This window comes from Salvia miltiorrhiza, chromosome 7, assembly GCF_028751815.1.
Source record: "Salvia miltiorrhiza cultivar Shanhuang (shh) chromosome 7, IMPLAD_Smil_shh, whole genome shotgun sequence".
NCBI classification, from domain to species: Eukaryota; Viridiplantae; Streptophyta; class Magnoliopsida; order Lamiales; family Lamiaceae; genus Salvia; species Salvia miltiorrhiza.
In genome coordinates, this window is record NC_080393.1 from 13,808,520 (window position 1) to 13,833,412 (window position 24,893).

The following is a 24,893-nucleotide window of genomic DNA, read 5'->3' on the forward strand; positions in this document are numbered from 1 at the left end:
TAACTTTACTTCTTTCTCACTTATTTTATACGTTTTTTTTCTTTTTTGTGGGGTTTTGGAATTTTTTGGTGTTTGAAATTTAATTTATTTGGTGGTGGTACCATACAATATATTAATATTACATCACTTTCACTGATTGGCAGTTTTGTTTGGCAGCATCTCACATTCCCACTATTAGGCAGTTGTTTGGTAGTGGAGACTGGAGAATACTTATTTTTATCATACTTAGAGAAAATTAAAGAGAACCGATTCACAATGATAACACAAGTTATGTTTATTTGTATTTATACTTAGTTATTGTGTGACACGCAAGTAAATGGAGTCCATATGTTAGATGCTCGATATTAGAGACTAGTAAAACTCGACACTAATAATGCAAAACATAGGAATTGAAAAGCTACAGCCTACATAGGTTTGCTTATTTTTTTTGAGGGAAACATAGGTTTGCTTATTGGAATTAATAGTTAGCCCCTTTATATACTTAACTAGCATTTGCATCCTGTGCATTTAATTTTATATTTATATAAAATTAATACTAATTCAATTATTATACTTATAAATATTTCCATGCAGAACAAACTCATAAAGATAATAAGTTGAAGTCCCTAATGAAGATTTATTAATATTCAAATATTACAGAAAAACAAAAAAGTTAAGGCCAAAATGAAGAAAGGGTGTATCATGTCATGTTCATGCATGCTCTAGCAAAAGAGAGGAAATGTAAGCAGAATTAGACGCTTACTTGCTGCAAGAAATGAATGCTTCACAGATCCAAAAAAACCTCACTACTTTTCAGGAACATGTATTGTCCATCACTCTAGAAGAAGATCAAGATTATACAACACCAAAGAAAAATAGCAGCAGCAATCGGGAGTCGAAGTCCTCACACGAGGTAAGGCAAAAATTACGCATGTTAAAAATGATCGCATAAACCATCTTGCATCTCTAGGAATAAAAAATTCCAGTGTGCTAATCTGGGGATGTGCAATCTGCAACGACAAATAAAAATGTACAAACAATTTTCACTAAGCATTCTGCATAAATGTGGAAATGCGAAACTTCAGAGAAAGAAGGTTAAAACAATGCTCCCAAAACATAATCCATACACAACAACTCCTCCTTTTCCCTTCAATCTGCTGAGTAAATGTAAAACAATAGAAGATAAGCTAGTATCTTGAAACTATGTATCATTGACACTTGAAAGAGATAAGCCACCGAAAGTAGACTTTGCCGAGGATTATATATTTTATGATTTTTCAAATATTTCTAGAGATATAATTATCCTATCTTGTACTAACTATTAAATAAAAACATAAGAAATAGCATAATTTATGTTACAGATAGGACCATTTCAATTCCACCTTGTATTCAACTATTGGGACTAATGACGCCTCTAGACTACACAAATATACCAACACTTTTCCTCCATTATCATATGCACATCACCGGACCAACTAAAAAAACATCAAAACCATCTAATCCTTAGTAAGACTGCTTAAATGAAAGATCCGATCACAAAAATAAAATGTTTTCCAGAGATCAAATATGGGAAAACAAAAAACATAGCAACATTATCCAGGTTCCGTGATTTAAATGCAGTTGGCATCAGATTGAAGATCCATAGAAACAGATACTTTGAGAATTGTATGGGTCACTACAACTGAAACTCATTAGAATGATAATGACAACCATTTGAAGTCTTTTTCCAAACTCTCCTCGCTAAATCAAATCAGAATGCAACCTGAAGTATTGTAAAATTCTAGGAAGACAGCGAGATATGTCAAAAAGCTACCACTTCTAGAATGAAGCCAATAACTTTTATTTAGACCTTACTGTCCAGTAACATGGAAACCACCATTGCTACATATTGGCCAAATAAAACAGGTAAAATGGAAAGAAAAATTCATATAGTAATCCACAGACAACATGTGTGTTTTTAGCATTTAACAACCAGATCACTAACATGTCAATAATCAGTTACACTCAAATGATAGAAAACGATCATACCTTGGAATGCGATGAAATTTTCACTTCATCTTTGATAGCAAACTTTGGCGTCTGGATTACTATCAGATCATTCATCTTGCTCAGGAATTATAAATGTACTTCTAAAATTCGAGATATTTCATTGAATCTAGTGGACCACTACGTATTTCGTATCCATTTTTACACATCATTCCAATAACCTGCTCAAGCTTACTTCTTTCACCCCACCTTTCATATGCACAATACAGTATCCAAAAAGTTTTCTTTGACCAGTGCATATTTATTTTACTCATTTCATAAAGAACTCTCTCCATTTCAGAAAGGCGCATCTCTGAAGCGTACATTACCATTTTGCAGTGGTAAAGTGATCTACAGAGTTTCCAGCCTGCAAGTTCAGCACGCTGTACAAAGTCATCCAGTTTGTCCACTGCACGTTGTCTGAAGTAACTCGAACTGATACATCTCACCACATTAGTTGCTATAACATAGATTTTACGCTCAAACGCCTCGTTTATTGAATTTTCCATCTGTTCCAATAAGTCCTCCTTTGCGTATAAACAAATCAATAGCACATTCACCCAGGGTCGATAGTCACTTTTCGGAATTTTGCTGAAAAGTGTCTCAACCCTCTGAACTCTATCAGCCTTGGAGCTCATACAGTAAGCATGTATCATGATTCTAATCAAGTGAATATCTTTAGCATCAACATAATCCCCCACCATCTTATATATTTCCTCCATCTTTTCCAGCTTACCAGCGAGTGCATACCCTCGAAGCATTAGCAGATGAATATCTAGGTCAGGTTTGACTGGCCCATTTTTCATCGCCAAGTAAGTCTTTTCCATCTCGTCCCACATCCACGCGGTAATATAACCAAAAAGCAACCCCCTGTACGTATGGATAGTTGGCTTGATGTTTAAATCATTTAACTCTCTAAAAGTTGCTTCCATGTGATCTACAAGCATCAGGTGGCCAAATGATGAAATGAGTATGTTGTAAGTTATGATCGACGGAGTACACGCGGAATCCTTCTTCAAGTCACGAAACACCGACTGGCACTTTACACTCTGACCAGATTTCATGTAGGTACTCATAAGAGCATTATATAAAGATGTTCCCTTTAGTTGTTTATTGCATGCCTCTTTGAAAAGTTCAACTGCAACATCAAGTTTGTTCATTCTACCAGCTATAGCAATACCTATTGAGTACTCCGCCGTTGTCATTGGAGAAGCATAATCAAGTTGTTTCCTCCTCCATCCGAGAACCTGAGTAGATTCAACTGTTTAATCCAGTTATGTACCAACTGATTCATCCAGCTATGTATGCAACACATTCTGACCCATAAATTAGTTCAAATGTATTGAAGAGATGCCATATAGCCAAGCTCGAAATGAGAAAGTGTTATCAATTCACATCGATGGGGCCTCAACAACAGTTGACAGAGCAACACAAAAGTTTTATAAAAAATATCAATGGTAAATAAAATAACACGGAAATTGCGTTTAATCACTAATTCACAAAATTCACCCACAATATAGAGAAAAGAAAACATTTTTCAGGGTATAAAATTTTGGAGATTGATGCTGTATAATACAAAACTGGCTTTCCCTTGCTTCCACGAGAACTCTGAAACTGTGTGCTCCATCTATAATCCCTTCTTCAGGTTAGTACTATTAACCAAGGAAGAAGGAAAATAAAATTAAAAATCTCTTTGCTACCTGCCTCTCAATTGAACACATCTTCAACTCAGAAATCCAATAGAAAGTGAATAAATGAATCGAACTAGAATCATTAAAACACATTGTGTTTCATTAAAACACCCATTCCAAAACATTCCAACATTTTCGAGGATCAAGCAAACAGATTGTGCATTCATGTGCAAATTGAACAGCATCGTATCTATATTCATGCAACGACAACAATCCAAAACCAATCTGCATTATACCCATTCATCTACCATATCATGAACCCCGCATTCCGTTTCAACCACAACAGAACCGTTCAAATTCATGTGCAAAATATGAAGCATAAGGAAATCTTGCCCGAAAAAGATAAAGATAAAAAAGCACCTCCATAGCCACAGAGGGAAAACTCTGCAGCTGTTTCAAGAGCTCAATGATCGCCGATCCATCATAGTACCTCCGAAAGAGGGCGACGCCCTTTTCTTCTAGAATATTGTCGATTTTCTCGACATCTTCTTCCTGAGCCAAAATCTCATGCTTCAATTCGGCAACCGTCTCTTTTAAATATTTTCCCCCATTCACCTCCGCTCGCTTACAAATTAATTTATCTTGGAATAAAGATGCTAAATCCCCAAACTTCCTTTTCTCCCCATCGCTGGAAGGCGTTTGAGTTGTATCTTGACAAATAAAACGAATCGGGGCAGAAGGTTTAGCGATTCTCTCATGGTGGTAGTGGGAGATACGGGGTGTAGCCAAACATGTCCGCAATTCGGCAAGCTTGTATGCTCGTTTCATTGTAGATTAGCTGATAAAGGAATGAACTTAACGCATTTTTATCCGCCTTCCCACTGACGAGGTAAGGGTTTTTGATGGGGTTTAGGGGAAATCGACATCACGAGAGAGAGACAGAGACAACAGCAAGAAAGAAAAAAATTGTTTTCGGGCTGCTGAGGAACTCAGGAAAAACTGTTAATGGATTTAGCCCAAAACATTTTTTTATTTTGGCCCAAAATCTTTTTCTTTTGTTAATGGAGTAAAATATTAGAAAAAATACGAACAATATAAAAAGAAATAATAACAAATATGTTTATATAAATAAATAAATAATTCGTATACATCATTAAATAAACCTATATAATATTTTTAATTCTAATTTTTAGATATAAAACTAATTTTTTAATAACAAATTTAGTATTATTTTTTTAATAACAAATTTAGTATAATTTAAAAATATTTCAATTTAAAATAATTATTAAACAAATCATGTAAACTTTTTTAAAAGGAAAAAATGACATATACTTATTTTTTTCACCAACAGAAGCAAAATGAAAAAAGAGTATGATGTTCAACATTAAAGATAAATGACAGACAACAAACAAATAAATTTGACACTTTAAACGATCATAACTTATTCATTTCAAATTTATTTTTTATAATTTTTACATCGAACTAGTTTGTTGCCCGTCGAAATTCGACGAGAATTAATTATTATATATATATATATTGTTAATAATTTTAAGTATAAATTTAATAATTATACAATCTGTAGATTATGAACTTTGTTTATATACTCGTATTCATTTTAAACTCAATTAAAAATAATTTTATTATTCATTCTCATTCTAAATTCATAATAGTAATATCCGCTAATTACCCGAATATGCTTAAATTTATTAAATATCTAAATAATCAAATATAAATTGTTACGATAATTAGTTATCTATCTCAATAAAAACTCATAACATTTCAAAATAAACATTAACAATAAAAAATAAAATTTTAATAAATAGAGAAAATTTCACGTATGTAGATAATCTTTTATAGATTCTACAATTAGTGAAGTCTTCCGCAAAAAATAAATGTGGATCCTAAATATCTATATGTGTGTGTTAACAATAAATAGTAGTATGAATAATAAAAACTATATAATTTATGCATTCGTTTAAAACATGCCAAACCCGATTTAAAAGTAATTTTAATTATTTGCCCGTCCAAATTGACAAACATATGAAAGAGAGCAACCCTATTTCTAAACATATATAATATTATCCGTTAATTATCCGATCACATTTAAATTTTATAAAGGGTTAAGTACCAAATTCCCCTCTATCGATGTCGTCCCTATCGCGTACAGGACCCTATAGTCAGGGTAAGAGCTGTTTACTACCTCAACGTGGCAAAATCGCACCAAATAGAATACACTTGGAGCGGGACGGAGGGAGTAATAAATAGAATAAATTATAAAAGATTAAAGATTAATTAATAATAAATGTAGAAATTATACATAATACGAAATCTCTTTAGAATTTATATTAAAAAGTCATGTCGCAAACCCAATTCAAAAGTGTTTTTACTATCAGTTTTCGTCAAAACACGTATAGTAATATTCGCTAATTTTTCTCAAACTCATTTAAGTCTATAAATATCCAAAAAGTCAAATAAAAGTTGTTACAATAATTGATTACATGTCTTATTGAAAATCAAAACATTACAAAGTAAATATTAAATACATCTATTATAAATAATAATAGTGATCCGTACCTTTCTCTACAATTAATAACGAAACAATAGGGCCGGATGGCCCTATTGGTGATTGAAACTTAAATTTTGTCCACAAAATTTAAAATATCAATATTTGGCCATCTTTTATATGCTCTACCTAATTTACCCTTTAACCCAATAGATCCAACAACTTTCTTTGACCCGGATCCAAATTTAGGGATTAACCCATGCCTTGTCTACCCCCCAAACCCCCGACCCCACCCACCCACCCCACCCACCCCCCCCAAGCCAAAAAAAAAAAAAAAAAAATTACTTTCCCTGCTTGTCTACCCCCAGACCCCCGACCCCACCCACCCACCCCCAAGCCAAATTTTTTATTTTTTTTTTTACTTCCCCTGCCTTGTCTACCCCCCAGACCCCAGACCCCCGACCCCACCCACCCCCCCACCCACCCCCAAGCCAAAAAAAAAATTTTCTTTTTTTACTTCCCCTGCCTTGTCTACCCCCAGACCCCCGACCCCACCCACCCACCCCCCCTACCACCCACCCCAAGCCAAAAAAAAAAAAATTTACTTTCCCTCCTTGTCTACCCCCCAGACCCCCGACCCCACCCACCCCCCCTACCACCCACCCCAAGCCAAAAAAAAAAAAAAATTTTACTTTCCCTGCTTGTCTACCCCCAGACCCCCGACTCCACCCACCCCCCACCCACCCACCCATCCCCCCACCACCCACCCCCAAGCCAATTTTTTTTTTTTTTTTTACTTCCCCTGCCTTGTCTACCCCCAGACCCCCGACCCCACCCACCCCCTAGGGTTTAGATATTCCATTTAGGGTTTAAATTATCCATTTAGGGTTTAGATGTTCCATTTAGGGTTTAGATTATCCATTTAAGGTTTAAATGTTTCATTTAGGGTTTAGATGATGCTGTTGTTTCTATATTTGTTCTGCATGTTTGGCACTTATGACACTATTAGTTCCATAAGTGCTAAAAAGACCATTTTACTTTATTTTATTTTGGATTTTCCTTGGCACTTACGGCACTATTAGTGCCATAAAATAAAATAATAAAGTAAAAATTTTTGGCTTGGGGGTGGGTGGGGTGGGTGGGGTCGGGGGTCTGGGGGGTAGACAGGGCAGGGGGAGTAAAAAAAAAATTCGTTGGCACTTATGGCACTATTAGTGCCATAAGTGCCATAAAATAAAATAATAAAGTAAAAGTTTTTGGCTTGGGGGTGGGTGGGGTCGGGGGTCTGGGGGGTAGACAGGGCAGGGGTAGTAAAAAAAAAAAATTCGTTGGCACTTATGGCACTATAAGTGCCATAAGTGCCTAACCCGACCCGCGTGCCTGATCCTACCCGGCACGCGACCCGCGCTCCTGACCCTACTCAGTCCGCCCAATTAAGGGCAAAAACGTCCCAAAGCTATAAAAATGGCCAAAATTTGTGTTTTTTCAATGTGTGACCATAAATTGTGTTTTATGCTTCATTTTGGCTACTTCAAAATTTTACTCATTAATAACCCCACAATTGGTTAAGTTTGTTAAAATTTCGATGTGGGATTTAAGATAAATAAATTGATTAAAAAGTTAAAGCCATTAGAATTTAGAAAAGGTTTCCAATATTTACTTGTGCAAGATCTATGGAATATTAATATAATAATTTTTAAATATTTAATGATTTTTAAATATGAAAATTGATTAAAAATTTAGTAAAAAATAAAAATGAATGAGTATTGAGGAAAATTAGAATTGAGTGATTATACAACGCCACGTAGGACATGATTTAAGATAAATAAATTGACTAAAAAGTCAAAGCCATTAAAATTTAGAATAGGTTCCCAATATTTATTCGTGCAAGATTTATGGAATATTAATATAATAATTAAAAAAAATAAAAAATAAGAATGAATGAGAATTGAAAAAAAAATGGAGTGTTATATGACGCCACGTAGGATAGGATTTATTTTGGTGCAAGATTTTATGGAATATTAATATAATGATTTTTAGATATTTAATGGTTTTTAGATATGAAAATTGATTAAAAATTTAGAAAAAAAAATAATGAATGAGAATTGATGAAAATTAGAATGGAGTGTATGATGTCACGTAGGATAGGATTTATTTTGCTATTATATATATATATATATATAGGGAGAGGTTCAAATAAGAACCACTAATAAAATAAGAACGGAGAACCATTTTAAGCCATTCGATCATCAAGATCTACGGTGGATGCATCATCTTGGTGGATGGATGCAGGTGCTGGGTTCGAATCCTGAAGGGAGCAAAAAAAATTATTTTTTTCGGATGCATTAAATTTAATAGCGGATGCATTAATTTGTATAGGAAATGTAGTAATTTTATTGGTTCTTATGTTCTCACGATAATTGTGGTTCTCACTATAACCGTATCCTATATATATATATATATATATAGATGAAAAATCTTCTCGTAATCTTTAACTTAACATGCATATTGAATATTTTTGTCATGATCGAAATTAACGATTTTTTGAAATATATTAAACTAGAAAAAAGAGAGAAATTAAATATTAATAGGAAAAACTGAGAGGATAGAGAAAACGGTAAAAAAAAAATCATCTTTCATGATCGTATTATATATAGATTAGTGATAAGTTTAAATATTGAAAGGCGAGCTAGAATTAAATTATTTGTTTGATAATTAATAACTGCTAGTATATCTTTTCTTGGGAGTAATTGCAAACTATGAAATACCGAATTGAGAAAAACGAAAAAAAATAAAAATCGTTGAGATATTCCTTTGAATTATTTTTCGTGCAAAGCAAAAACAAATTGAGAAAAACGAAATATTTTTCGTTTAAAGAAAAAACAAATTGAGAAAAACGAAAAAGGATAAGGTTTGAGGTATTCATTGAATTATTTTTCTCATTCCCCCAAAATTTAGAAATCTATTATAGAAAAATGAATTCTTCTGCCGTCACCAGCCAAGAGTATCTAAGTAAGTGGTTAGTGAGACAAAGTTTAAAAAAGTCAAATATTTCTTGTTCCTCTTCCTCTTCATCTTTATATTTTCTGTTTGAGATAGTACACCATTTTTCTTATATATCGTGAAATGAGGATTCTTGATTTTCTGGGATGTTTTAATTCTAGGCAGTTCTTTTTGAGGCAGCTGTAAGAAATCAAACACGCAAGTTTCCCTGATTATATATGTGTATCAGTGTATGTATATATTCAGCGATTGCAAGTGGTATATTGTTTCAAATTTTGCTAAATATGATGAATGATTACATTATCATATGCAGAGATGTTATCCATTATGCAAGATTTCTTTTTTTATGAACATGTAGGCAATCATGACCCGTTTAACATCACTGCATATGAATTTGAATTCTATATACCATTCAGTAGAATTAAGACGAATCAATTTTGGTAGGTAGGTAACGCCGGTCGTCACAATGTTGCCTGTACCTGAAGATGCAGACACTGATAGCATGATAGGCTATAGATTTAGTAAAATGGAGATTGAATCTGAGCTCTCTGATGGCTCAAGTGATGATGGTGGTGGCAGTTCTTGGCCTAGTCAAAAGCCAGATTCATTAGATCAAGATATAGCTCAGCTAACGAAGCTTCAGTCGAGGCCAAATGAGCATTTCAGCAGCGTTTCACCTAGGAAACACGACTTCCCTATCTCTACTTTGAAGATGTTGGCAGGTCGAGAAGCTAATCTCTCGGGAAGAGGAAGGTTCTCATTAGCAGATTGTCGTCATGTTTTGAGTAGATACTTGCCGGTTTATGGTCCTTATATTGTAGACCAGATGTCTACAAGGGCTTATGTATCCCAGTTTTCTGCTGACGGTTCCCTTCTTATTGCTGCATTTCAGGTATCACCACTTTTGAAATGCATGAGGCGAATTTGTTGTGGATATTGTAGTGTATTTCAGAGGTGTTTTGAACTTGTGATGTATGAAAACAACTGGTTTCCAATGACTGGATTATATGTGCTATGTTATATGTGATGCTTGCGTGCTTTCTTGATCCAAGATCTTATTAATTCGAAACTGTTTTGGGAGGTGCTTTTGAACTTGTGATATATGAACAGAACTGCCTTCGATTGACTAGATTATATGTATTATGTTATGTATTATATATGTTATGTATGATGCTTGTGTTCTTTCTTGATCCAAGATCTTTGTGTTGATTTTTGTTGAACAGGGTAGTCAGATTAGAATATATGATGTTGAAAAGGGGTGGAAAGTTCGGAAGAACATTCTGGCCAGAAGTCTAAGGTGGACGATCACTGATACTTCCCTTTCTCCTGATCAACGATGGCTTGTGAGTTCTCGCCTTCTATTTTGTTGAAAAAACACATGGAATTGATTTTAGGTGTACTTGTTAGTGTCACACTCAATAACGTGCTATCATGTTACAAAGATGACTGGTTTTGTGTTTTTAATTTCATCCGAGTAGGTTAATGTTATATTAATGACGCCTTCTGATATTGTTGGCCTTAATCTCATTGTGTTTGGGATTGAATGTTTTTTGCAGGTCTACGCAAGCATGTCACCCGTCATTCAGATTGTTGATGCTGGATCTCACACGTGTGAATCTCTTGCGAACATCACTGTAATAAACATTATCTTGTAGTATTATTTTCTCGCATGTGAAGTTCTTAGTTATCGAACAAGACTTTTATCTTTGCTAAGGGACAATATATCATTAGTTTGCACCTATCCATTTCTTTTCTCCCTGATGGATTTGGAAACAACTCTTCTTTGCTTTGTGGTGGATGTGGTTTCATGTGATCTGCTTATCAGGTAGTTTTTTAGTGATATATAGCTCGCATGTGGCTTCTGTATCGTGCAGGAAGTTCATGACGGTTTGGATCTCTCGTCTCATGATGATGGAGGATACTCATTTGGGATTTTTTCTCTGCAATTCTCAACTGATGGGCAAGAAGTTGTGGCTGGAAGCAGCGATGGGGATATACATGTTTGTGACCTCAACACGAAAAAAGTCTCTCTTCATATATCAGCCCACACGGTACTTTTCCTTTGAATTATGTGCTCCTAATGGCTATTGGAGTTTCTTTTTCCCACGAGATTAACAAATTTGCTTTCTTCTTTTTCTGTGTTCCAAGACTACAAACTTTGCTGTTGTACCTACATTGTTCTCCTTGTAATAGCTGATGATGATGCTTCTAAATATGTGCAGTCTGATGTCAACAGTGTATGTTTCGTTGACGAGAGTGACCATCTCATTTGTTCCGGCAGCGACGATAGCTTCTGCAAGGTAACTTCTCACGAGCTAGCCAACCTTAGTCTTCTGATATAAGCTTCTTGAAGCCTTAGTATGGAGGGTTTTATCAGACAAACTAAGTAATGAAGCTTCAATTGCTTACTTGTTTGTTTTGAATAAAGGAGGGTTTGGTTTTGTTTTAGGTTTGGGACAGACGCTGCTTTGCAGGCAGCGGCAAGCCAGCCGGGGTGCTTATGGGTCACCTTGAGGGGATTGCCTTCATTGATAGCCGCAGAGATGGCCGTTATTTGATATCCAACAGTAAAGATCAAGCTATCAAACTATGGGATCTCCGCAAAATGTCGTCTAACTCTATTTGGTACGATCCATCTAGGATCCCTCTCTGAACCACTACCTTGATATATATGTTTTGGTGGTTTGATTTGCTACCATCTTTCTATTCTTCGTAGATCATTGTATTGTATGTTCGTTTTTCAGCTATCAAGGATACAGGAACTACGAATGGGATTACAGATGGATGAACTACCCTCAACAAGCAAGAGATTTCAAGCATCCACATGATCAATCCGTAGCTACGTATAAAGGCCATTCAGTCCTACGCACACTCATCCGTTGTTACTTCTCGCCACAATACAGGTGAACTCCCGACACTCCTAATCCATATGCTTCGCTTCCTTCCACACGCTGCACGCCATTTCTTGGTTCATTTTCACTTCATACAATCAGCTACTAAGCTAACGGTCTTGGTGTATCCTTCCCATTTCATTGGCAGCACAGGGCAGAAGTACATTTACACAGGATCACACGATTCCTGCATCTACATTTATGATTTGGTAAGTACTATGCTACTATTATATATGGTTCAACTGCATAAACCCCAATTTAAAATTTTCATAACTGATCAAGGGAAATAATCAAATGTTTTGTTTAACGGAGTTATCTTTGAGCCAAATTGGTTCGGCCATTTCGGATAATGATTTTTTTTCCCCCACCAAAACTTCAAATTGTTAATATGTTATAAGAACAAATTAAAAAGAAAGACATGAGATTTATTTTACTTTTAGGGTGCGTTCTCTTTGGTTGTAAATTTATCATGTGAAAAGAAGAGATAAACAAAATTTCACCTTTTAAATTATTTTTCTTTTCCCTCATTTCCTACTTGACCCTTACTCATTCCTCATTTTCACTACAAAGGAGGAATAATATTATCACGCCATTTTTGGAGGGACGATATTATCCCTCATTTGTAGTGAAAATGAGGAATGAGTAAGGGTCAAGTAGGAAATGAGGGAAAAGAAAGGAAGGATTTAAAGGGTGAAATTTTGGTTATCCCTCATTTTCTCATGATAAATTTACAACCAAAGAGAACGCACCATTATGGAAAAACACCAGAAAATGTCATAATGTTTGAACCTTTTTCCCATAATGTTATGCCTTTTATTTTCTATCAAATTGGAATACACGGTTTCTTTATTTTTTTCAATAATGACCGAGGTCAATTTTTCAGCATCGGAATGTTTACGTGGAATGTGGAACATATGCCCTCACCACATTCTCATGAGGATGCGGCGAGGGTAGATGTTCCACATCACATTCAGACGATCACACAAACATTCCAATGCTGGAAACTTGCCTATCTGTTTCTGACATTATTGAAAAAGTGTTGCAATACTTTTTAACATTGTAACCAGTTTGATGAAAAAAAGTTAGTCCGAGACTCTGTCCGGAAAACATTCAATATGTTTCGATAGGATCATTGAATTCAAGATAAGAAAGATTGGTTGAGTTCAATTGAGTTTTAAATTATTTGCTCACATGTACTTACAAGATTGTAGTCCCGGCCCCTTTCCATGGTTAAACTCATCGATGTGCATCCCTAAACATTTTTTGACTGTGGACAGGTAAGTGGTGATCAAGTTGCGAAGCTAAAACACCATAGATCTACGGTGAGGGATTGTAGTTGGCACCCCACCTACCCGATGCTAGTTAGCTCGTCGTGGGATGGTGAAGTGGTGAAGTGGGAGTTCCCCGGAGATGGAGACGCAGCAACAGCTACCATCAGCAACACAAATTTGTATGATCCCCGCTTGCAAGCTCAAAATCTGTTCAATAATTTGTTGTTGCGGTAATACATGTACATAGCAGATTAAATTGTCATACAATGTCAAATAAATGAGCTTCACCATTTAAATGTGTTTTTACATGAAAAAACTGTATTTATCGAAGATTGTGTTCTGATTGAAATGTTTAGCATAGAAGGTTGTATTTCTTCGGCTTAATTCATATTTTACATTCTCATGTTATATATTCCGTTTTAACTTAACCACTGTTTTATGTGCATATTGATTTTTGACTTATGATTTTGTTTTACTCTTCTATGTCAGTTAATTAGAGTATTTTGATAGTGAAAACATAATTGAGATTCTTGATTTAGTTTGTGTTAGAAATGGGGTGTTGAAAATGGATAAAAGGATAGGGGAAAAAGAAGAACCGAGTTTGGTGTTACCAAAAGTTTTGGCTTCTCATTGGCCATTGCTCGTAACGATGCTCACGTGCAAAGTGTGTTTCAAAGCGCCCATTGTAATATGCACGTGATTGGACTTGAATTGTGATCGTAGGCATTTGAGTCGGTTGTAAAGTTGCAGCCTTAATTAAGAATCCATTAGGGTGCATCATAGTGGTAGATTATTACCTTAGGATGAACATATTTATATAAAGGTTAATTGCCAGAAAAATCATATACTTTTTCGATTTTTGGTTATTTCCCATGACAAAAAAAGTCTGAACAGAAATCAATGAATTGAAAACTTAATTGTAATTTTCCCCCGCGTCCATTTTTTCCCCAAATTGAATCCGAGGTGGCAATCGGATTTCCAGCGTGTCATCGCCGGGAATTGGAGTTTTGCGGCGATAGTGAAGCTTTTTTGAGTCCAGTCACCTCGACCTCCGGCGCCAGCAAACCAGTCAACGGTCGCCTTGCCCGAGCCTCGTGACTCCACCCTGAGTCCTCGACGCCGGCGGCGATTGGCAGTTGGCACGACAATTAGTTTTGAGAGAACTGATTTAGATCCCAGCTCCCACCTCCGCCGCCCTTATCTCGCCTCCAACCTCCGCCCTCTCGCCTCGCCGCTTCCACACACCGCCTCCGCCCTCCCCTTTCCTCTTCCAGTTCGCTCGCCTCTATTCTCATTAATTAGGGATCATTGCTTGACAAAGCAGGGGGAGGGAGACAGAACCAGATCTGCGGCGCCTCTTTCAGAAATTTGGGTAACTGATTCAGATCCCGGCTCCCACTTTCGCCGCCCTCGTCTCGCCTCCAACCTCTGCCCTCTCGCCTCGCCGCCTTCGCCCTCCCCTTTCCTCTTCCAATTTGCCTCCAACCTCTGCCCGCCGCAGTTTGCCTCCAACCTCGCCTCCAACCTCTGCCCGCCGCCTTCGCCTCTTTCAGAAATTTGGGTTTCAGGCGGCGGCGATGTGGCTGCCTAGTCATCAGGTGATGTGGCTGCCTAGTCATCAATTTATTTTGACAGATGGAATGAATTATGCCACGTTGGATCGGAGCTCCATCGGAGATCGCCGGAAAACGGACGCGGGGGAAAATTACAATTAAGTTTTCAATTCATGGATTTCTGTTCAGACTTTTTTTGTCATGGGAAATAACCAAAAATCGAAAAAGTATATTATTTTTCCGGCAATTAACCCTATAAATAACTTGAAATTTTGTTATGTTTCCAATATGGGGCGCTGAACACTATTGTACACCAACTCTAACACTAAAATAATTGAAACTTAAGTAAATATATTTTCCACTTGATCATTAAAACTTATTTCTCCACCAAAGCATAAGCATTTAAGATGTCTAAAGTTGGTACGTCATCCCAACTTCAAGCATTCTCTCGTGAGGAATATCAAACACCCTATTACTCTGCCTCAAGTTCTTCTTCAAGAAGTTGTATCCATAGTCTATGAGCAGCCTCTTCCAAATGGGCGCTCCCTTGGCCGCCGCCACCTCATGCTCCCCCACCATGTGCACCACCCCGCTCCGCCACGCCCTATCCAAATCCCCCATCTCCTCCTCCCCTCCCCCATTCCTCTCCACATACTCCCTCACCCTCTCCACCAGCAACCGCTCAAACGGAACCTCCTCCTTCCTCACATCCTTGTAACCATACCGTACAACACACCGGAACACCCTAGCTTGCACCCTCCGGAACAGGAACCTCTCCCCCTCCGGCACTCTGCTCATCGCCAACGATTTGAACGACACGAACACCAGAACGGAGTGCATGCATGGCCGGCACGTTGGCCACGTAGTGCTTGAATATGGGAGGGATGCCATGGACCAGCTCCGAGTAGAAGACGGCCAGCCCCGGCAGCCGCGGGGAGGTCGTCTCCGCCACGATCTCCCTCATGGCTTCCGCCGAAATCTTGTGATGGAGTTCCAAGTAATACTTGTTGGTGTAGACGTAGTTCCAGGTGAGCATGACGACCATGAAAATGATGGCGAAGGCCAGGGGGAGGTAGCCCCCTTGATTGAACTTGTAAAGCACGGAGCTCAGGTAAAGTAGCTCCACCGATCCGATCAGCAGAATGTACAAGATTATTAAGAGCATGTTGGTCTTCCAGATCATGACCATCACCAAAACCAGGAATGCGGAGGTGAGCGTCATCACCAGCACGACGGCGAAGCCGATCTTGGCGGTTGTCCGAAATCCGAGGGTGACGCAGATGCAAGCGAACATTGAGTTCGGGAATGTAGACTTGGCCGGGATATTTGGAGGTGTGGACGATTTTCACACGTGGGAAGCATCCCAGAGAGAGAGACTGTTAGATGATGGAGAAAGTGGCTGAGATCATAGCTTGACTAGCGATGATCGATGCCGCCACCGCCACCACAAACATCGGCCAGTACATTCTACCTGCATCATCGACGCTCAAATCATTTGACATGTTTAAATCAAAGTATGAAAAATGTGTGAAATTGGACCTGGGATGGATTGGTAGAAAGTGTCAGCAACCAAGTGGTTGTTTTTGCGAAGAAAGGAGGCCTGGCCCGTGTAGGCTACAATCAAAGCAGGGTAAGTGATAATCTGTATGGATCTGACGGAGAAATGGCCAACATCAGCAAATAAGGCTTCAGTTCCTGTAATAGCAAGAACGACGCCGCCGAGAGAGATCCAGGCCGCATCCTTGTTCCTCTTGAAGTAATAAACGATGTATATAGGGTTTAGAGCTTTGATGACACAAGTGTCGTATTTGATGAAGTTGAAGACGCCAACTCCAGCGATGAATGTCAAGATTATGGGAGCGAAAGTGTAGCCAACTTTGTCGGTTCCGAATCTTTGGACCATGAACAGTGCTACGAGGATCACAACTGATGTCCAAACTATACCATCTGTTCGGGGACGGGGAATTAAATTAGTGCCTCATTTCACTAACTCAAATCTTGCCAAACTTTTCATTAATTTTATCCTTGTATAATTACAATTTTTTTTATTTTTAACCTTGTTAAAAAATACTATTTTTCACTTAGAAAAATCGAGTGTATATCACTTTCAAACTCTCACTCAAATATTCAAACTATCTAACGCAATTTTATTTTTTAAAAAAACTACCATCAACGTTATAGTTCAATGGGCCATCCACGTGTAAAAAGTCATGTAAAATTCGGTCAAAATTGGGTCGGCCCGATATTTTCTAGCTGTTTCTTTTTTCTTATATCCATCAGCTGTGACAAGAACGTTAGGTAAAATTTGGACTACTTAATTTGCTATTATAACAAAATATATAATTGAACGAAATAATAAATGAAACAGATAAGAAAGTCTTCATCTCGTTAATTTCTATATAAAAATAGAAATTTCCACAATAATTTTGTTGTATCATATTCTTTTCGATCATATGAGTGTGAGAGAGAAAAAAATAACCTTCTGTCATATGAGATGTAGCCTCTTTGATTCCACCCACTGCAGATAATACTATAAAAAAAAACATAAAAATAAATTAATAAAAATAACGGCTTTATTACTATAATTTTATACTAACAAGCAAAGCCAATAAGTAAGTGTAAAAATGTTTACCTGAGATGCATGGAGTGAGAATTCCATCACCAATAACCATGGAAGTACCAAGCATCAGTGGCGGATCCGGGGGGGGGGGGGCTAGGGGGGGCTTCAGCCCCCTCCCAATTTTTAAGTTTTTTTTTTTTTAATATATATATATATATATATATATATATATTCTTATTATTTTGTTTTATATCTATATATGTGTATATAAATAGAAAAATACAAGAAAAAATATAGTAATACATTATTTATAGTATCCAACTATCCATATTATTTTTATCATTTTTTCTTTCTTAGTTAATTTTTAATGTTAAATTTGAGTCAATTCTAAAGGTAAAAGTAAAATTACTAATTACTAACAATGAAAACTAGTTTATTTGTTTAGAAGATGAAACAATTTTTTTTTTAAGAAAAATGAATAAAAGTACGTCTTTATATGCTTTCAATCTACTTGATGTTGAATTAATTGAATTGCGAACAATTATCTTATTATATTAAGTGATTGTTGAAAAAATGCATGAAAATGAAGTGTACGGAATGCTCAAAAAAATTTGCTTCGGGGCGTATAAATATTTTCAAGCACCGTAGTCCAATAGATTCAGCCCCCCCTAACATTGAATCCTGGATCCGCCCCTGCCAAGCATGGTGGCAAATAATAAAGCATACTTAGCGAAATTGCTATTCTCTAACTTTGCTTGAAGTTTTGAAGCTCTTTCCAAACTTGCATTAGGCAATTCGAGTTTGAAAGTCGACACATCTCGATCTTCTATTTCTTGACTCGGAATTAAGCTCACTTTTGCGTATCGACATATTAGAGAATATAGAGCAAACGTTCCACCTAAAAAAAATCAAATTAATCAATACAGAAATTAAGCAAGCAAACACCGCTACTAAGAAAGTTTACACACATAACACTTCATATATACAGGGACGGAGCCAGGGGGGCTAGGGGGGGCTAGAGCCCCCTCCCAAATTTTGAGTTTTTTTTTTTTTTAAATATATAGAGATATATGTTTATACCTATTATAAAATAATTTTGTTTTATAAAAGAGTATTTGGTTATTATATTTTCTCATATATATACTTAATTTAAGGATAATTATGTTATTTAAAACTATATAATCTATGAAATATTGTTTGTTATTATTACTATTATACTTGTCTTTTAATAAAAAATGCCTAATATGTGTGAAATGCTAAAAAAAATTATAATGTATTGAAACTAATTTGTAATATATAGAAAATATATAATCTATGAACGTGTTGTTTGTTATTATTATTATTATTATGCTTGCCTTTCAACAAAAAATGTCTTAAATATACGGAATGTCCAAAAAATGTTTTGTGATATATTGAAATTATATAATCTATGAAAATATTGTTCGTTATTATTAGTATTATGCTTGTATTTTAATAAAAAAAAATACCTTAAATATATTCCTGGCTCCGTCCCTGCATATATACGTAGCATTGGGTTCACTACAAAAAAAAAAATTCTATTAGTGACATGAGGCTTGATAGCTAACTAATATTCGTGTGATATCCCCTTCGTCCACAAAAAAATGGGGCACAATTAATATATTTGGTGTCCATAAAAAATGGGGCACTTTTCCTTTTAAGACATGGGTCCACCACTTTTCCTTATATTTTATCCTTATCAAAAAAAAAAAAAAATACCCCTTATTTACAAAAAAAACCAACTTTAATTTAATTTCAACCACTCATTTCAAATAATGATGGAACCCTTTCTCCATTAACCACCAATTTTATTAAAACTTGTGCTCAAGGAATGTGCCCCATTTTTGGTGGACGGAGAGAGTACAAATTAGTGGCGTTTGAAAGTGTAACTATCAGTCATTAGCTACATCATCAAATGTCACAAATTTTTATGACACGCATATAAAGCCTCATGTCATTAGTAGAATTTTTTTTTGTAGTGGTTTTTTTTAAAATCGTTATGTATGAACGCATTATATATATATATATATATATATATATATATATATATATATATATATAGGGACGGAGCCAGGGGGCTAGAGCCCCCTCCCAAATTTTGAGTTTTTTTTTTTAATTTAAAATATATATAGATATATGTTTATACCTATTATAAAATAATTTTGTTTTATAAAAGAGTATTTGGTTATTATATTCTCTCATATATACTTAATTTAAGGATAATTTTATTGTTTAAAACTATATAATCTATGAAATATTGTTTGTTATTATTACTATTATACTTGTCTTTTAATAAAAAAATGCCTAATATGTTTGAAATGCTAAAAAAAATTATAATATATTGAAACTAATTTGTAATATATATAGAAAATATATAATCTATGAACATGTTGTTTGTTATTATTATTATGCTTGCCTTTTAATAAAAAATGTCTTAAATATACGGAATGTCCAAAAAAAGTTTTGTGATATATTGAAACTATATAATCTATAAAAATATTGTTCGTTATTATTAGTATTATGCTCGTATTTTAATAAAAAAAATACCTTAAATATATAGAATGCCCAAAAAAATTATTAAAATGTATTTAATTGATGTGGACCACACTACTTTCTTCATAAAAAATAAATTTCTTAATTTTCGTGCTCAGAAGTGAGTCTATTAAAATGAAAAGGAGAAGCAATAAACTGGTTGCACTTTCAATGTTTAAATCTGAATTATGTACTATTAATTTTGAATTGTATTTTGTCATTATTTAATGTTAGCAAACTAGACTAATCGATGCGTGTATTAAATTTTAATAAAAATGTAAAATGCAAACAATTACAATCCTCCATATATAATACTCTTTCCATATATCCATTAAAATTATATTCTTATTACTACTTATCTCCATCACAAAAGTTGTAGTATATATTTATCTTTTTGAAAATTACCATTTATATTTTAAATCACATCCACATTTAATATTTACAAAAAAAAAAAAAAAAAAAAACTAATCATTTAAAACATCAATTTTGACTATTTTTTTCTCAACTCAAATTTAGTGGATCATTTTCTTCATTTTATATACCCCCTCCACATCCTATATATATAGGTTTATTGAAATTTACACAAGTACTATTAAGAAAAATAATTGAAAATGAAAAAATATAAACTAACTTCCTAATATGACATACTCCCTCCGTCCCTCAAACATTTTTTTCTTTCTGTTTTGGTCCGTCCTCAAAATATCTTCCTAATATGCTTTTAGAAATAATTGTACTTACTATTACTCTTACAATCTTCACTTTTCTGTGGGACTCATTCTCCGCTCATCAAATACATAACTAACTTTTATTAAAACCCGTATCATCCTCCCTTAACCCTTAACGTGTTCCCATAATGCTAAGGAAAGAAAGGAAAAGACAAGGCTATAAGGTTGAATTATGTTTTCAATGAATAACAAGTCCTCACAAAACGTGAATGCCAATTCACATTATACCAAATGAGTAAAAAAAAGCACACAACAGAGAGAAAGAGACAACATAATGAGCTTCTTCCACTATTACCATGATTGCGAAAAGAAGCTAGTTCTTTACATTTCTCCAGTTTTATACAAAAACTAGCACCATCATATTGGTAAAAATCTGGTGCATACAAGTAGAGGGAACAATGGTTTTGGCACAGTTTCTTTACCTGAAGAGTGAAGTCTTCCGTATATATATTCCTCCACTGGGCTCCTTAAGCCATGCACCGTCACATTGGAAAATCTGGTGCTCAGAAATGGAGTCAATAATGTGGAACATTTCCTTCTCTCAACTCCTTTTTCCATATTCCCTTCTACCATGGCAAAAAATATACAGGTGCTCTTGTCAAAAGAACTGATTCCATGCATTCAATTTAGATGTTTTTCCTCATCTTTTGGAGCCTCCCAAAAATTGGATTTTGAACTAGGTCTCTAGCAGATGGTCTCCGAACAGGATTAGCATCCATCATGGCCTGAAGATCAAGCCAAAAAATGTGTGCAATGAAACAATTTGTATATAGTTGGAGCAATTACAGCTTTTAAATCTGCAGAGGAGCTTCTCAAATGCTTAAATTCAAGTTTAAAATCAAGGCAAAGCACCAGTCAAACGAGCTAATTCAGAAAGAAAGAAAATAAAGAACGAAAGAAAGGACAAGGCATAGATCCTAACTGCATTACAATGCTTAGCTTGCTTTCTGCCATTCACTGCATGATTTAGTTTCCTAAAAACCCAGACCATCAGTTATTCAATCTATTGGCAAGTTGTTCTTCAAAGATTCCACACAAAAATAAAAACGATGATAAAATAAGGTGATGATTTGCTTGCATGATTGAGGAACAGTAGCATTATATACAGGCTGCTAATCATAATGTGATAGACCAAGAAGAGTGGTAGTGCCAACAATTTGAGGCAGAAAGCTTCAATATCATCAAGAATACCTTGATTAAATTCTGGAACTGCATTGAGTGGCCTGGAAGAAGAGGTAGCTTTCCTTCCCTAAGATGGAGAAAATGGGGACCCGATTCAGGTAAGGGCGACCCCTTCACGAGTTCATAGATGGAAGCTCCTAAGGAGAATATATCAACTTTGTCTAGATTATCATAGTTCTCGTTGAGGATTTCTTGGGGCATATAGCGTGCATCACCCTCTTCAACTGGCAAGCTTTTATCAATCGTAGTTGCACAACCAAAATCACCAAGTTTATAAACTCCCTCTTTTACATAAATATTATCTGGCTTTACATCTAAGTGAGCTATGCCTCTGCTGTGTATAAAATGCAATGCTTTTGCAATCTGCAAAATGTAAGGAAATCTAATGATCACAAATTTCCACAAATAAAAGTCATAACAGCAAGCAGCAATTAACATGGATGTCCATGACACTCCATTCAACAGAACTTCAAATCACTTGCCCGTCGCACAAAAGAAGCAAATGAAGAGAGCTTTGGAAACACCTAAAAGATTAAAATTATTGACCTGATACATGGCGTCTAAAGCTTCTATCTCTGTCAATAATTTGGGTAATGTATTGACAGAAAGGCTGTGATCACACAGCTCCAACTGGATGTAGAGATGCTCATTCTCGAACCAAGAAGAGTAGTAGCCAACTACATTCTCATGGTACCCTGAAAGAAATATGATTCATATTTTAGTGCAAGAACCTCTGCTTTTGCAGGTATTTAGAAAACATTTGTGCAGCTAACCTAAAGCTGCCAAAGCTTGAACTTCCATCAAAGCCTTCCGCCTGCAAAAAATTATTAATATTAAGCATACTGCACAAGAAAGTACCCTCAACCCATGTAGATGAACTATTAATATCGTACCTTTCTGTTTCCTGATGCAACTGTTTCATGCTAATTTTCACCGCATACATGCAACCTTCAATCCTCTTCAGCACTTTGAAAACATGATTGAAGTTTCCACTACCAATTTTCTGAAAATAATAATAATTTCAGTTAGAAATGGTTAAATTTCAGAATCAGTGGAGAGCAAGGCTATGTTGATCTGAAAACCTCAATTTCATGGAAATCTGTCCGATAGCGTGAAAGGCCATCACCACCAATACCAGCAGAGTAATAACCTGGAGGGAACAGCTAGATGTTTCACTTAAATTTACTAAAAATTCTTGCCAATAAAATCATTCGGCCTTTTAAGATAAAATGTAGCATCACAATAATATAAATACTCCCTCGGTTCACATACTTGCATAACACTAGATGTTTCACTTAAATTTACTAAAGAAAAGCAACTTAATAACAATGCCTGCACCTGCACATTTTGATCTTTGATTGCTAAACGGATCAGCATCAAAGTCCGAAGCATTCTTGGCATATGGATTCTTCAGGCATGGAGGAGGCATAACTCTGCATCGTAAAGCCACTGCAGATTGTGAAACATAACCACCACGACTATTTTGTAATTCAACTGGTGTTTCTATCTTCACTCCAGCGGTCCTCAAAGTATCCATTCCCAAATCTTCAAATGGTGGATGACCAATATCACTTGATCCGAAAGATGTTTTTAGATCAACCTCTGGGACAGCACTCAGCAGTGCACATCAAGCATCAGAAAGATATAGAAGCAGATCATTGAGCACTCAAGTCATTCAAGAAGGGGGCAAGAGAGAAAATATCATATAATGGAACAGAAACATCTATTTCCAATGAGCAAGGGCAGTTATAATGTAGTCTGTTAAAGAACCTAAAATTGCCACTATATCCCATGATAACATCCATCAGACTTGAATTCACAACCATTTACTTTCTAGCTTGAGCTGTTACCTAAAACCTCTACTGCAGCAGAAATAGTCCTAAAGAATCTTTAAACTGAATAGCATTTGTGATATTCTGGATTAAGATTATTAGGTGGTCCCTGTTCCCAACACCCTATTTGGGAGTTATCTGTAATTGGCAGGAAATATCATTTCTTTTATTTGCCTTTATAAAAAAAAATCTTCAAACATAGTAAAAGATGCAACATTTCTTCAGTGCCAACATTATATTTCTGCAGAACAGATTCACGAAACTAGAGTAGGTGATAATTACACCGAAAAAGAAAAAAATCATATGAGCACTCACCGAGTTTTTGCCGCTTGCTCCTAACGGTCTTAAATTTCTCTGGCGATTTGGGACATTGAATATTTTCCTTCAACACAATTTCACACCACGATATCAGCACCTTAAAATTTCAAACCACATTTCACAGCAAAACCACAAAATCATACCTTGCTCCAATCTAAGTTGCTTCCAATTGCTGGCATCTCCGGAGTAATATAATCAGGGGTACTGCAACACGTAACCAAGAAAAAAAAATCAATCCACGGACAACGCCCCCCCCCCCCCCCCCCCCACACACACACACACAAACAACTCCCACATAGTTTTCGAAGAGGAAAAAAACGATTTTTCACCAGAAGAAATCCTGGCTGAGGATGAAATCTTTGTCGTCGGCGGCATCGGCATCGAAATCGAGGGGCATGGTGTCGGAATGAGCTTCAGATTCGAGAAGCTTCTGGAACCGGGAGGGCTTCAGCGAGACTTGATCCAGCTGCACCATCAAATGATTCGACAACGTGCCTTTCACCATGACGCTGTTCCGGCTCTTCGTATTGCTGCTCCCTTTTCCGCCCCGAGCTTTTCTCCTCATCAACTCTCTCTTCTCTCTCTCTCTCTCTCTTCGATGAGATTTGTGGTAGTGGGGTGAAATATTATTATTAAAATGGGGCGAAATAAATTCAAATTTGCGCGCGTTGGCAGAGTTATAAAAATGTATCGTTTGGTATGGTGGAGTAATCGAGTGTGCACACACTGTATGAAGATTGAGATGTGTCGTCGAATCAGCACCGTTTGTGTCGAGAATTTTGAATCGGAGAGTGCTGATTGGGCTACTTCACTACTAAACAGATGTACCTGCGTGCTTCGTAAGCTTTTCCCCAAATATGCCCGATATAC

The 24,893-nt window shown here is 36.0% G+C and overlaps 3 protein-coding genes and 1 pseudogene across 6 annotated transcripts; 1 reads left to right on the forward strand and 3 right to left on the reverse strand.

Moving 5' to 3' along the window:
* Positions 1 to 585: 585 nt before the first annotated feature.
* Positions 586 to 4,612, reverse strand: LOC130995340 (pentatricopeptide repeat-containing protein At2g30780-like). Of its 2 annotated transcripts, XR_009092129.1 has the most exons (3): positions 4,056 to 4,612; positions 2,008 to 3,251; positions 586 to 989 (listed from the first exon to the last, which is right to left on the reverse strand). XR_009092129.1 is itself a non-coding variant. In XM_057920589.1 (2 exons), the coding sequence occupies exons 1-2, from the start codon at positions 4,461 to 4,463 to the stop codon at positions 2,109 to 2,111; spliced, it is 1,551 nt and encodes a 516-aa protein (XP_057776572.1). In that variant the 5' UTR covers positions 4,464 to 4,612; the 3' UTR covers positions 1,886 to 2,108. The 2 variants fall into 2 exon arrangements, 1 of the variants encoding a protein (XP_057776572.1); XM_057920589.1 differs by lacking the exon at positions 586 to 989 and having other exon boundaries at positions 1,886 to 3,251.
* A 4,432-nt stretch (positions 4,613 to 9,044) lies between these two features.
* LOC130995342 (LEC14B protein-like) lies at positions 9,045 to 13,731 on the forward strand. 3 transcript variants are annotated; one of them, XM_057920592.1, is made up of 10 exons: positions 9,045 to 9,150; positions 9,586 to 10,033; positions 10,365 to 10,484; positions 10,698 to 10,775; positions 11,016 to 11,192; positions 11,364 to 11,441; positions 11,591 to 11,766; positions 11,886 to 12,044; positions 12,181 to 12,241; positions 13,310 to 13,731. In XM_057920592.1, exons 2-10 carry the CDS (start codon positions 9,608 to 9,610, stop codon positions 13,535 to 13,537), a joined length of 1,503 nt encoding a protein of 500 aa, XP_057776575.1. In that variant the 5' UTR covers positions 9,045 to 9,150; positions 9,586 to 9,607; the 3' UTR covers positions 13,538 to 13,731. The 3 variants fall into 3 exon arrangements, with proteins under 3 accessions (XP_057776575.1, XP_057776573.1, XP_057776574.1); XM_057920590.1 differs by having other exon boundaries at positions 9,150 to 9,495; XM_057920591.1 differs by having other exon boundaries at positions 9,150 to 9,323.
* Positions 13,732 to 15,267: 1,536 nt separating this feature from the next.
* LOC130993842 (potassium transporter 5-like) lies at positions 15,268 to 21,264 on the reverse strand (annotated as a pseudogene).
* Positions 20,951 to 24,622, reverse strand: LOC130995343 (wee1-like protein kinase). The gene is made up of 10 exons (XM_057920593.1): positions 24,353 to 24,622; positions 24,167 to 24,227; positions 24,021 to 24,087; positions 23,212 to 23,475; positions 22,956 to 23,023; positions 22,767 to 22,876; positions 22,647 to 22,687; positions 22,420 to 22,568; positions 21,883 to 22,236; positions 20,951 to 21,416 (listed from the first exon to the last, which is right to left on the reverse strand). Exons 1-10 carry the CDS (start codon positions 24,586 to 24,588, stop codon positions 21,318 to 21,320), a joined length of 1,449 nt encoding a protein of 482 aa, XP_057776576.1. The 5' UTR covers positions 24,589 to 24,622; the 3' UTR covers positions 20,951 to 21,317.
* Positions 24,623 to 24,893: the final 271 nt, after the last annotated feature.